General features: G+C 40.4%; 4 protein-coding genes across 4 annotated transcripts; all 4 read right to left on the bottom strand.

The window, feature by feature from the left end:
* Nucleotides 1–285: 285 nt before the first annotated feature.
* Nucleotides 286–2,108, bottom strand: LOC110067566 (uncharacterized). The gene has a single exon (XM_089281981.1). The coding sequence runs from the start codon at nucleotides 2,106–2,108 to the stop codon at nucleotides 1,737–1,739; it is 372 nt and encodes a 123-aa protein (XP_089138107.1). The 3' UTR covers nucleotides 286–1,736.
* A 298-nt stretch (nucleotides 2,109–2,406) lies between these two features.
* LOC110067559 (ras-related protein Rab-10-like) lies at nucleotides 2,407–6,320 on the bottom strand. Its single transcript, XM_020774906.2, has 3 exons — nucleotides 6,112–6,320; nucleotides 4,569–4,617; nucleotides 2,407–3,741 (listed from the first exon to the last, which is right to left on the bottom strand). The coding sequence occupies exons 1-3, from the start codon at nucleotides 6,269–6,271 to the stop codon at nucleotides 3,324–3,326; spliced, it is 627 nt and encodes a 208-aa protein (XP_020630565.1). The 5' UTR covers nucleotides 6,272–6,320; the 3' UTR covers nucleotides 2,407–3,323.
* Nucleotides 6,321–6,730: 410 nt separating this feature from the next.
* Nucleotides 6,731–8,613, bottom strand: LOC110067561 (ras-related protein Rab-13-like). Its single transcript, XM_020774908.2, has 3 exons — nucleotides 8,401–8,613; nucleotides 7,660–7,708; nucleotides 6,731–7,436 (listed from the first exon to the last, which is right to left on the bottom strand). Exons 1-3 carry the CDS (start codon nucleotides 8,555–8,557, stop codon nucleotides 7,040–7,042), a joined length of 603 nt encoding a protein of 200 aa, XP_020630567.1. The 5' UTR covers nucleotides 8,558–8,613; the 3' UTR covers nucleotides 6,731–7,039.
* Nucleotides 8,614–9,067: 454 nt separating this feature from the next.
* Nucleotides 9,068–11,664, bottom strand: LOC110067562 (ras-related protein Rab-8A-like). Its single transcript, XM_020774909.2, has 3 exons — nucleotides 11,398–11,664; nucleotides 10,632–10,680; nucleotides 9,068–9,918 (listed from the first exon to the last, which is right to left on the bottom strand). The coding sequence occupies exons 1-3, from the start codon at nucleotides 11,552–11,554 to the stop codon at nucleotides 9,531–9,533; spliced, it is 594 nt and encodes a 197-aa protein (XP_020630568.1). The 5' UTR covers nucleotides 11,555–11,664; the 3' UTR covers nucleotides 9,068–9,530.
* Between the last annotated feature and the right edge of the window lie 1,115 nt (nucleotides 11,665–12,779).

Genomic DNA, 12,779 nt, shown 5'->3' with positions numbered 1-12,779 from the left:
TGGACGGTATTCACTGCGGTTGGATAATAAGTTGCCTTATAAATTACTCATTTGAGCATGCCCTGTAGCACATTTTGGATGTCCACTTTTCAAATCTTGGCTAAGAGCCTGACCCTGACTGATCATTCCAGTACCATTCACTCCAGAGTCCAGTAACCCTAGAATGCAGCTTAACTTTAAGATTGCGCTTAATCAAGCTATAACGGTAGTGAAAACAGAAATGCCCCACCACCAAAGTAAGCATAATGTTGACCTACATGGGTTGAAATCCTGTTCAAGCCCGAGTTTCTTTCAAGTTTTATTTACAAAATGCTGACGTTGCATACAGAACTGCAGAGATCTACCATATATCTATTTCATTGAGCTCAATGATTGCCAGCTGTTGTTCAGGAGGAACAGAACCCAGAGTCAAGAAAGTGGTGGAAATTTAGCCTAGTATTTCAGCATTTCTGCTATGTTGTGTATTCTGACAAATTAACAGGATTTAGCTGTCAATGTTCTATGATTTATTCCCGGAGTATCTAATTTTGTTTGATTGTTGACCGTTCGGCAATTGAACATTCGATTTTGTTTGATTGACCAAATTTTAGTGTGAGTTTGATTATGTTCGATTACCGACCCCAGTTGAGTGATTGGTGATCAATTCAGTTTGATTACCAAACATTCGATTAGATATGCCAGGTTAATTGCAACATTTGTGTCATTTTTAGTGAACACAGATCCCCAAGGTCACTCCAAGAAATGGATATTTTTTGTCAATGCTAATAAAAACCTTGCAAGTTAAGTTTAGCCACTCACCGAAGTTTCAGCCTCTAAAATGCAGGTTTTCCTTATGAAATTCGTCTCCAAAGAAGCCCAAAATTCGAACATCGCTGCCGCCATTTTGAACAGTACTCAGCAGCCAGGCTGCATTTTCATGACGTCATTCCGTCCAAGAGATTTTGTCCAAATGGCTTCCAAAGAGCCATTTTAACTACCACTCTGGGTTATGGCTGTTCTTGAGCCATATTATTTTGAGCCAAACATGCTCAAAACTCCGAAATGATAGTCTTGAAGATAGTGAAGTGGATAATCGCTTGGGAAAAAAAAAAAGATTTTGCTGACCTGCAGGTTTTTCTTCTTCCTGCCAATTTTGAGTCAGACGGAATGATGTCACATAAACACGGCCTGGCTGCCAAGACAGTTTCAAAATGACGGCCTCTGAAATCACTTCTTTCGAGAGGAATTTCTTCAGGATAGCAGGCACTTCAGAGGCTGAAACTTCAGTGAGTGGAAAAGCTGAATGTCTACTTGCTATAGATGAAGACAAAAAAAAGTAATCTTTATGGAGTGACCATCTCCTTTAAAAGATTTTTGAACTCTACTTTTCACTGTTTGGTAGATCTAAGATAATACTGGCAAGGATGATCGAGGTGACTCACTAGTGGTGATGCATTGAGTGACATGTATTGTCATTCGTTGAAGTAAAATTCCCAAGTTAAACGTCAAAAAAAACATATTCTGTAGTACAAGAAATCCAATTTCACTTTCTTCTTTGTTGTTCCTTTTTGTGAACAGGTCATCCATTTCATTAAAAAAACAGTCTTCTACCTCCATGAAACATACGTTAAGCCTACTTTTCTTGAGTTCAACCAAACGTCAGTGTGTTTACAAAACACTCCACTCAAACACACACCTGGGCTGGACGATTAATTTGAACATTTTGCCGCCGTCTTTGCAGTCGACAATAAATTCTATTAATTGCTTCCCTTTTTGAAGACTCTGTTCCTTCTCAACTTCACCCATGCTCTCCACTGAAACATTTCCCTGTACGTCTTCAGTGAGAAATATAATGTACCCATAACTGTGAACGTGCCAAAACAATAACCCACAACGGTCCACACATCTACAAGACGATTAACACGCTGTACATCGGGCCATACATCAACATCTGCCATGTTCTTCACTTTACTGGCTGCACCACCAAGAACATTCACGTAAGACAACAGAACACTTCCATTCGTCTTGCCTTCTTCTTCAAGCACGCCTTCGAGAAAGCCCTTATCTTCGTCCTCCATTTTGGATTTATGCAGATGCGAGAGACTAGAACCGAATCCCTTGGCACGCATTGGGAAAGTACGCGCGCAATGTCCGCGCAGGGCGGAAAAAGAATAACGCTCCGCCACGCGCGTCGCGGCTAAAAAAACTCAGAAAGGTCTGTTGTATTTCACTACTATAGTTTCAGGTGCTATAAAAATATTAGCTTGGCTGATCATAGTCTATCCACAGACATTTTTTTTTTTTTTTTTCTGCGAGTGTTTTTTTTGTTTTCGAGCGCGAGGGTGACCGCAAAGTGGGCGAAAAATTGTGTGTCACGGATTCAGATGTTTTATTTTTGTCTTAAGATAACTGAACCCACTAACGAACTGTACATGTTAAAGATAATTTATTTAAAATTTTTCATCTGGAATGCGAGGGTTATGCCATTAAATTTTGACACAAGCACATAAGTTTTAGGTGTATTCCATCCCTATTGCAAGTGCTAATTATAAGCTAACATTCGAACATTTCCACCTTATGGTAACGGTAGCTTACGTCGCTTATACTAAACTAAACAGCGTTTTTTTATATATATTTTTTTACAAAATACTCTTCACGTAAGTGTCATGCAATGTGCAAGGCGTGACAACGTTCAAAGAGCACTTTGATATTTGTTACGTGCTTTCACGTGATTTTCCCGATCTCAGCAAGTCTTTCCTAGTCGATTGCTACAGATGTATCAATATAAATACAATAAAATTTATAATCCCAGCACATATTTACCGCTGTATAAAATATTTTCACTACGCAACTCGGAAATAAAGAATATGAACGCTACTTAAATTTTCGATATTCGTGGTAGATGTATATGACGTTTAGTCAACATAAAGATAATACAAAAAAGGATTAAGCATTCATTGCCACGTGACCATGCATTTCAAGATAGCAGGGCTGAGGAAACTGGGGACTAGTCCCCTTTTGTTTTTTGACATCCACCGTCTTTGGACGTGAGTTTGTTATAACACGGTACGATACGATAAATCAAGCTTCTCTTGCCTAAAACGACGGACAAGTCTATAATAGAGTTTCGTTAAGCAGTATGCCGACTAAACCTGCGATCTGACGTTCGTTTTTCGGCGAACGCCCCCCAAAAAAGAACTCCTTATCGCAGGTTATATGCCAACGGAACCTGGTCTAATGTCTTTACTGGTTGATCCTCAACTGTTTTGTTGTATTCATTAGCTCTTGATAAGTGGCTATTTACAGTTCCAATTTTTAAACTACATTCTGATTCATAGAGCATTTTACCGACTGCAGCACGACTTATGCGGCGGATTTGATCCCTTCAAATTCACTCTCTTCTTTTTGCCTTTGCCGTTTTTCATATTTTCCTCTTGCACCGGCGGACATACTTTGTTCAGAATGTCTTGCGTTAAAAGAGTAAACGCGTGATCAATGTTTGAGCTTGAAAGTGCGCTGGTCTCCACATAACGGATGCAATGATTCTGGGCGAGCATCTCTCCCCTTTCTCTCGTAACTTTTCTTTTCTCTTCAAGATCGCATTTGTTTGCAACAAGAATTTTCTCCACGTCTTCATTCGCGTGCTCCTCGATTTTTCTCATCCACTTCGAGATGTTGTGGAAGGACTTTTCGTTGGTGACGTCATACACCATCATGATTCCCAGTGCCCCACGGTAGTAAGCTGTTGTGATGGTATGGAATCTAGAAGGTGTAAAGTAATGTCGAAATAAGCTCTTGGGAAATTAATTATTATTTATCAGTTAAACTGAAGTCAAATGAAATGTCAATATAGTAACAAATTTATTTACATCTTTGACGTGTTAGCACGGGTTGTTAGCACCAGAATATTGAAAACGAAACTTTGTGAACAAAAGAATTTGGACTCCGGTAACTATTTCGTCCCGGCGAATTCTTGGCGGGAAACATGAGATGTTGGGACAAACGCGGCATAACGACGCGGCCTACTATTTCGGGAAACATTCTCAACATTGGAAATCGTGAAAGATGGGCAGCTAGGGCAGGAAATATTTACAACTAAAACTGCTACGGACGCGACACATCCAGATTATGGCGGGAAACAACGCAAGCCGACGGGCGCAACACATCACGGCGGGAAAATATCCGGAGGCTGTGAAGGGAATATTTTTCTAAAAACAACTGAAAGCTGTAAAGGACTCGACCAATTATGGCGGGAAACTACTGGGAGATGCCAGGTGGCGGGAAAACTCCGCCGAATTCAACCTGTGAGATGCGATCGAATATTCAACAGATTTCCGACTTTGATTTTGGCCAGGTACGGCTCCTGTTTTGGCAGAATTTAGCTATAGTTTGGATGGGAGCAAAAGAACATGGTCATTTATTTTTTCAAGAAAACAAGCCATCAGCCGTTCAAGTTGGATTATTTTGAACGAAGAAGGAAATTTCTAACAAAACCTTTTGGGAAATAAGGGAATTAAGGGATTAAGGGAAGATGTACATACCCCCTGGGGTACCCCGAGCCTCCGGCACTCGCAGAAAGTTTACCTTACCTCTCTTGTCCTGCAGTATCCCAAATTTGTAACTTGACTTTCTTTCCCCCTAAAACCATAATCATAAAAAAGCTTGATCAGGAAAACAGTCAAATCGATCGGGTTCTCCACCGAAACATTTAGTACTAAAAAAGTTGATGTGGAAAAAGGCAGTGAAATCTACAGAAATGGTTAGTGTCTGAGGACCGATCTCTCACAACGATACACCAGAAACTATTTATTTCACTGCGTATCATTCCAAAGCAGTCCCCTGACGTAAGCAAGCTCCAACTCGCGCTGAGAGTAATGGGGTAGCGGAGCACATGTACCCTTATCAGGGTGGAGATCTCAGGCGTAGATAGGGGAGTCTTCCAGCAGGTAAAGCTTTTATCCAAGTAATAACTCAATACCCTTGTTTATAATTATTTTTATGCTCTTCACATTCGTGGCTTAAAACATATTGATATTGTAAGAGGAAACTGTATGTTGATCATTCTTGGGAACGCAAGACTAAATAAAGGTTTCGCAGCAGGTTTAGGGCCAATCATTTGTACTATTTAGTGTAAAACTGTTAGAGGAGAGAATTCGCGACACACACACACACAAAAAAAAAATATTGCGCGACGGAAAAACTTAAGAGGTCCAATATCATGGTGAATATTTTAGCGTAACATCTGACGGGAAATTAATCAATTATGAAGTAATGTTCATTGGACCGCTTACGTCATTGGAACAATTCATAATATTTGGAAGAAACATTTCCGTATAAGCAGAAAATGTCCGGATTACCACTTTCGCTTTCATCACGATAACTGCACATGATTTTTAAGGTTAAATGTAAAATAAAAAACACCACTCGACAGCAGGCAGCGGCAGATGTCATTCCAGTGAAGACATAATAACAATTCAACAATATAGAAAATAGACTACCAGAATACAATCATTTCATAACATAGCAGTGGGTGGTTTCCTTCAATCGATGGACACAACAAGCGTAGATCTTTCTAGTATTTAAACTTATGTGCTACGAAAATTAACCCTTGACAAATTACAGGCCAAAGCCTCCGGGTGAAATGATCTTTCGTGATCGAAACAATTGCAAATGTCGGTTTCAGATCAGGTTGCAATTATTGTTCACAGGAAGTTAATGATCCATGAACGTACGAAATATTTGTCGGTTTCAAAATTGAAACAAATAATAAAAGGATAAAAGCTTGCCCTTGACTATGTTTTGGGTATATTCTAAAAGTCAGAAAGAAGACTCTATCATGGCGATTTTCTGTAGCTGTGTTAATTAACTAAGTGACGCCTAGTAAATGCAAACTTCAAGTCATCCGTGAACATATAAATGCCATTACATTCGGTACAAAATTCACTCCATGAAATTTAGTTCCATTTATAAAATACAGATGGCAGGTACCAGCTAGTACGCCTAGTCTTAAACAGACATTAAAAAATGTTCGTTTCTCAGCTTAAACGCCAAAACATTCCGAGACCTTCGATTTTGTTTACAACCAAAGTGATGTTTCATGTATTTCCTTCAGTCCGCTTTATCTCTACTCACCGAGTTCCAGAGTTCTGATCTTGAAATCGATTCCAATCGTCGAAATAAACGTCGGATTGAACGTGTTCTCGGCGAATCGAAATATTATGCACGTCTTCCCAACTCCGCTATCGCCTATGAGGAGAAACTTGAAAAACAAGTCGAAATTTGGCTTCGCCATTTCGCGAGTTAAGCGCCGTGTTACGTGACGGTGGGAATTTTGCGCAAGGGGGAGTGGGGAGTGGTTACTAAATAAAGTTCGTGGAGCGGAACCGGAAATCGTGCACAGTGCAAACGTAACACGGATGAAAGCACGAACTCCTCTTTAGCGGAAAGACTTTTCAAGATTGTTTACAGGAAAAGCTTTCTTTTTGCGGCTGTTTGCCCAAAAAATATGCCTAACATGCCGGGCGAACTGATGAAATCGCATGTAAACTCGTCTCATTACCAACTGCGTCACATATGGAAAATGTTTTCGTGTGCATATGGTAGAAAAAGGTATCACGAGCAGTGGCGAACAATGGAGCAAGATTAAAACCAGAGGGAGAAGTAAAGACAAAGTGTATAAGTACTACGTATCACCAGCACGACGTCAACAGAAAATATTTGATGACTCATTCAGTAGTAGTATACGACAACCGATATTTTAACAGAGTTTATTTTGTTCACGTTTCTAATTTTCTCTCTCTAACCTTAAAACGCTTGACCCGAAGTTAACAGTCCCACCTGTTTACACAAATATCTATATAAAGCCTCTTCCTGAAGGATTTTGTTCTTTTAGCCTTCACGTTCGCGTTGCGTGACAAAACAGTCACGGCCAACAACAGTATAAAAGAAGAGAGAAAAAGGGACTTCAACTAGATTTATTCAATGCATGCCAAAATCATCCAGTCAGTGCTAAAATCATGGCTCTTTAACTTCAATGTTCAGATGATTTTACAACCTAGAGTCAGCACGACATGCAAGACTTTGTCGATGTGTCCAGTCGTTGTATGCTCTCAGACTGCGCTAATTCATCCTCACCGTACAGCAAAACCCTGTTCAAAATGTCTCTTGCCAAAATCGTGAATGCTTCATCGATGTTTGAGCTTGCCAGAGCACTCATTTCCACGTAAGGAATTTCAAGATCTATAGCCAGCGACTCGCCTCGTTCTCTGGTTATCTTTCGCTTTTCTTCGAGGTCACACTTGTTTGCGATCAGGATTTTGTTGACGTTTCCTCCAGCATTCTCTTTTATTTTACTCATCCACTTTGAAACGTTCATGTAGGACTTCTCGTCTGTGACGTCATACACTACCATGATGCCCATAGCTCTGCGGTAACAAGTGGCCGTTATTGTGTAGAATCTGCAAAAATAAATGAAAAATTGAGAGACTCCGCAGAGGTCTAGGATTAAGACTCAGGTCTAGCAAGAAGTCTAGGTTTGAGCCCTATCTGGGGTTCCTTTTCTCAGTGTTTTAGCAAAAACACCCAGGTGTATAATTTGACTTACTCTTCTCCAACGCTCATGTCACGCAACGCTCTTAGAAGCCTTACGCGAATATTTTGCTCACATTTTTGTTAATGTACCTTTCTTGGCCAGCAGTGTCCCAGATTTGAAGCTTAACCTTTTTTCCATCTGTAAATAAAATAAAAATAAGACCAACAACGGGTAAAACAATTCTACAACTCAATTATGACTAAGGGCACGAGCATTTCCGAGCCTTTTGCAACATCCCGTGACCGGAAGTGACATGGATTTTATTTCCGAGGTCGTGTGCCTTTTGTAAAATAATTTGTGGTATGTACTGTTAACATTTTCCTGGAACTAAATTGCAATTTCTAAGAACGGGAAGAAGACGAAGAAGAGTGTTAACCTTGCAAGCTATCAGCAGTGTCACTTTCACAACACGCGCGTGTCGTCAATATTCCCGGAATATCAGGCATCGCTTTCTTTCAATTCGAAAATGAATTTCATCAAGTTCTGTACATGAAAGCAAGCCATTCCTTTCATATGAATCAGTGTACACAGCAAAAAGGTCGTGGTGTCGTAATGCGAACATTAACAAACCCTGCAGCGACATTTTAGTCATTGCATATTTAATTCACAGAGCTGAGCTCTTGCCGGCGACACTGTCAATATTCTTGTTAAACCAATTCAAGTGGACCAAACACAACACCACAAGCCCTTTCAGATACGCAAAGTGATTAAATTTTCTTACCATTGATCCTACTCTTCGAATGATGGAGAACTCAGTGTAAGCGCGATATGCAAAGCACTTCACTGCTTAATAAATCTATTACACAACCGTACAGCTGTTTTAAACGTACCGATTTCAAGTGTCCTTATTTTGAAGTCTATTCCAATGGTCGATATATACGAAGAAGTAAAGGTGTTCTCCACAAACCGAATAAGTATACAAGTCTTTCCAACACCGCTATCTCCGACCAACAGAAGCCGGAACAGGTAGTCATAGTTTTTCGCCATATTCTGTCTGGAGTTGTGTCGTAGCGGATTGCGTTACATATGCCGTTTAGTCACGTGCATATTCGTGCTGCCTCCGCTGATACGCTATGCCCGCCCAGACTTCACGGATCCTGAACCATGGATAACTGCCATCATTCAACTCTCGTTCCTGTTCAAGTTTCACCTTTTCTCGGCAAAATTTTTATTTTGCCGTTTAATTCTGACCAAAAGTTTGAATGTCATCTCTTTGATCACGTGCTATTTCGGGCTCTGGCGGGGAGAGGCTAACTCTAACCAGAGGTAGAGTTAGGTATAGTTACCCTTCTACCTTCAAGGAAACTAATTAGAGAATAAAATAAATTACAGTATTTAGAGAGGAAACCACATTAGCCGGCTGGGTTTCACGCGGGTCCTCTATCCTGGTGGAACTGAAATTTAGAAATGTTGTTTTTTTTTTTCAGGAGGGAGGAAAGTAGGAGAATCCGGAGAAAGGGCTTCGGAGCGAAACAAGAACCAATAACAAACTCTACCTACTTTCAAGTTCGGTTTATTTTGGACATTTTGCGGACGTTCAAGCCAAAACAGTCTCACTACCAAGGCTCACAACTAACATTCCGAGTGGAGTTTCTGGTTTTGGTCTCCATAAAATGTAATCAAGATTTTATTTTATTGTTTACACATTGCTTAATAGGAAGATATTTGTTCACAAACATTGTTTCTGCTATTTACATGTCCAACAAGTTAAACAAAAGAACCTTTTGTTTCACCAGCCAGTTAATAACAATAGCAGACGTTATGGTACCGATACCTTCACTATTTGTTCAATGTCAACAATTTATTAGTTGTGTCTCGCAGTTTCAGCAAACATTTTTCCCTACCAAAAACATCCCCTGCTGAATTCGACATGCTTGCAAATTGATAAGCTCTGGTCAAAATAGTCTTCCTTTCATAAATCATTGTTAATTTCTTTTCATCATGAAATACTGGCGAAATCCTAATGGAAGCAACAGGCATGCTTAGCTTTCTCTTCTACTGTCAGAGCAGGCCTGCTCTCCGCAGCCAAGCAGACATGATTGTTAAAAACGTCCTGTGTCAGTGCCTCAAATGCATCTTCCACATTCATATTTGAAAAAGCGCTTATTTCCAGGTAACGAATCTCAAGATTTTGTGCAAGCTGTTCTCCCTGCTCTCTTGTGATTACTCTTTGTTTCTTGAGGTCGCATTTGTTCGCTACCAACATCTTTATTACATCAGGATTGGCAAGCTCCTGAGTTTTTTGTATCCACTTCGGAATGTGTTTGAAAGACTTTTCGTCGGTGACGTCATACACCAACATGATCCCCTGGGCTCCCCGGTAACATGTGGCCGCGATGGTATGGAATCTGCAGGAAAATGCACAAGTCAGTTTTTTTTAGTTTTAAACTTATTTGTAAGTGTTTCGTTGCTGTTTCAGTACTAAAGCAAAGCTGAGGACAAGGTATTTTTGAAAGCTAAACCATAAATAAATAAATAAATAAATAAACAAATAAAAATATAGTCATAAATACCTTAACTGACCACTCCCCCAATGGGGTTTTTCAGGGCCAATGCAAACAAATGATAAAACGAATACAATATAAATGAACATAGCGTGGTTAAAAACCCAACCGGCGGGAGGCAGACCAGTTGGCTATTTACAAGAGTGATAGCCTGCAGAGCAGGCGAGTTTTTTTCGAGCGAGCACATCGTAAAAAGTTTAGCCGCCATCTTGAATTTTTCATGCAGTGGAAGACTGGAGAGGGAAAGAAAGTTTTACTAAGGGGGTGAATGATAGGCAAGAGGAAGGATAGGGGAGGGGGTGGAGCGAAGAAAATCTTCTCATTTTTCCCCTTCCCCATCCCCCACCGTCTAACATGGCGGTCACAAGGTTGTAACGCTAACTCGCCCCAATAAGACGCCTGCACTGCAGGCTACAGGAGTGACCGAGGAGTTAAACTCAGGGCTACCGAGAACAACGCCAGCAGGTGGTCAGAACTGGACTTCCGGATTTCAAGTTAAGCGCTCTAACCACGCGGCCAAGCTGCCTCCCATGCCATGAAGTTGAGGATTCTTTTACCTTTCCTGGCCAGCAGTGTCCCAGATTTGTAACTTGATTTTCTTTCCACCTGATATAGAAAATATAATAGAACACGATCTTGACTATGAACAACGAGAACACCCTTTGTTCGAGGTTCAGTTGCGTGCGCGAGTTAAACATGTGCTAGACATACTGGGCCACTGTTGTCTTTGACTCCCTCCCCCCCTCCCCTCCCCCGGCCCATCCCGGCCCTGTCTTCCCCGTAGAACTCGAAAGTTCGAGGGTTAAACCGAAATTCATTCTATGGTGAATTGTCAGCGATATGATAAAAACTAAGTTTCTGAGTAGTGATTTAATGACAGACCATTTCGTTCTTGTTTGTTCAATTAACCTTCATTTTTGTCGCAACCAGCAGTGCGTCACGCAAGCTTTGAATAGAATGCGTGACGAGGCCCAAGTTACTCGTAATGATCCATTCGAATCGTGTATTAATGTAGCCATTTGCGCTGTTTATTCCCAGCTTGTTTGAATTTCTGCTGTAAAGTCAAGTCAAGGCAGCTCTTGAGACACTCCGTGATAAACGCTAAGTAATTTCACAAACAAACAACAAACGCACAACAAACACTAACAGGTCTTATGACCTTTAAGTGTTTCGAAACAATATTTACAAATAATCGCCTGTTTGATTAACAACGTTATTGGGCTCAGCCGGGAGCAAAAATCCTAAAATATTGCCTTGAAATTGACACTGTCTGAAAATGAGTGCTCAAGCTTCGGTCCTCGGTTTAGAGATCCTTGTACTCACCAATTTCCACTGTCCTGATCTTGAAATCTATGCCAATAGTTGTGATGAATGCGGTATTAAACGTATTTTCGACAAATCGAAATATTATACATGTCTTACCAACACCGCTATCCCCGATAAGGAGTAATTTGAATAAGAAGTCAAACTTTTTCTCCATTTTGAACAGGGGGCAGTTTTAGCTCGCCGTGAATCGAAGCGTTGAGTTAGATCTGAGCAAGTTGTCCCATTGCCTCGTGGATAGCACCTTCTAGAACCCTTGATCGCATTGCAGTCGCGTGACTTTAAAGACCATAGTTTTCATCGGATTGTCACCGGTAGCAAGTTATGCGGCTAAAATAGTTATGGACGGTCTATCTTAAGTTATTGACCTCAAATGTGAACAGTAAGAGAAATGGTACGAAATATATAATTATTCACAGTATAGTCTCAATAAGTCTCAACAGGGTAGGAAACTATGAAGGATGCTTGGCGGATCAGTTCTAAAAAAGTTGAACACACGACCAAAACAAGTAACATGGGCGTACATTTCTGGCCACGTTTAGTTCTCTCCTGGTTGTGAAAAAATCTAAATAGATCTGAATAGGCTGAACGTCAAGACTTTTGGGTTGTTTAGGATTACAGAAGGCAGTGTCCACGAAAGTTCAGTCACTCATTTAATTCTTACATACAATGTTGTAAAGAACTAACAAAATTAAAAAATTCGTAAACTTGGCCAGAATGTCAGTCTGGCTTCGGGGTAGACAAGCCACAGCCGGAAATACGTGTACGTTCGAATGCTAAGTCTAGTTATCTCTAGTAAGACTACTGTTATTAAAACTCAGTGACTCAAGGATAGTGCAGATATATCATACAGCTGATCAATTGATTGTAGAATGATCGTTTCGTTTCGAGACAAAGGCGTGTACTTTCAGGGTAAAATACTGTGTTCATATTTTTTTTATTTAAGTCCAAACACGTTGAAACACCAAACGTGATCATACGTACCGTTTCCTTTACAACAGTCACATGATGCTTCTGTCTTTTCTTGAAACCTTATGTAACATTATACTTAATTGTTTTTTGTGCGAACGCTGTAAAATTATACTTCTGTTTTCTTGAAAGACACGCCCGTCCTTGGCGACATTGAGGGTGGATAAAACCAGTTACAACACATTCAGATAGTAATTAATTGCACATTTAGGAGATATGCAAGGGTCACCTTTTCCGATACTAATAAACATCGTCGCTTGACCTAGCCGCTCTTTGGGTTCGTCACGTATTATTGAGTGATGAGCACAAAGAGCAGAGGGTAGGAGGCTACGCTTGAACAAAAACCTTGGTCTAATTAAATCAATTTGACTTGCCGCTTTAGAGTCCACAGGAATATTGAAGTGTTCCCACAC

The sequence above is a fragment of the Orbicella faveolata genome, unplaced genomic scaffold (genome assembly GCF_042242905.1).
Source record: "Orbicella faveolata isolate gen_17 unplaced genomic scaffold, um_ofav_v1 contig_12, whole genome shotgun sequence".
NCBI lineage: Eukaryota > Metazoa > Cnidaria > Anthozoa > Scleractinia > Merulinidae > Orbicella > Orbicella faveolata.
This window is presented reverse-complemented; position numbering and strand designations above follow the sequence as displayed.

Bases quoted from the DNA above. Each gene is read 5' to 3' on its own strand.
- LOC110067566 (XM_089281981.1), bottom strand. From the start codon at position 2,108: ATGCGTGCCAAGGGATTCGGTTCTAGTCTCTCGCATCTGCATAAATCC.
- LOC110067559 (XM_020774906.2), bottom strand. From the start codon at position 6,271: ATGGCGAAGCCAAATTTCGACTTGTTTTTCAAGTTTCTCCTCATAGGC. The intron at 4,618-6,111 runs GTGAGTAGAGAT...TTATGGTTTTAG, and splicing joins GATCAGAACTCTGGAACTCG to GGGGAAAGAAAGTCAAGTTA. The intron at 3,742-4,568 runs GTAAGGTAAACT...TACACCTTCTAG, and splicing joins GATACTGCAGGACAAGAGAG to ATTCCATACCATCACAACAG.
- LOC110067561 (XM_020774908.2), bottom strand. From the start codon at position 8,557: ATGGCGAAAAACTATGACTACCTGTTCCGGCTTCTGTTGGTCGGAGAT. The intron at 7,709-8,400 runs GTACGTTTAAAA...TTTTATTTACAG, and splicing joins AATAAGGACACTTGAAATCG to ATGGAAAAAAGGTTAAGCTT. The intron at 7,437-7,659 runs GTACATTAACAA...TTATTTTTGCAG, and splicing joins GACACTGCTGGCCAAGAAAG to ATTCTACACAATAACGGCCA.
- LOC110067562 (XM_020774909.2), bottom strand. From the start codon at position 11,554: ATGGAGAAAAAGTTTGACTTCTTATTCAAATTACTCCTTATCGGGGAT. The intron at 10,681-11,397 runs GTGAGTACAAGG...TTTCTATATCAG, and splicing joins GATCAGGACAGTGGAAATTG to GTGGAAAGAAAATCAAGTTA. The intron at 9,919-10,631 runs GTAAAAGAATCC...ATTTTCCTGCAG, and splicing joins GACACTGCTGGCCAGGAAAG to ATTCCATACCATCGCGGCCA.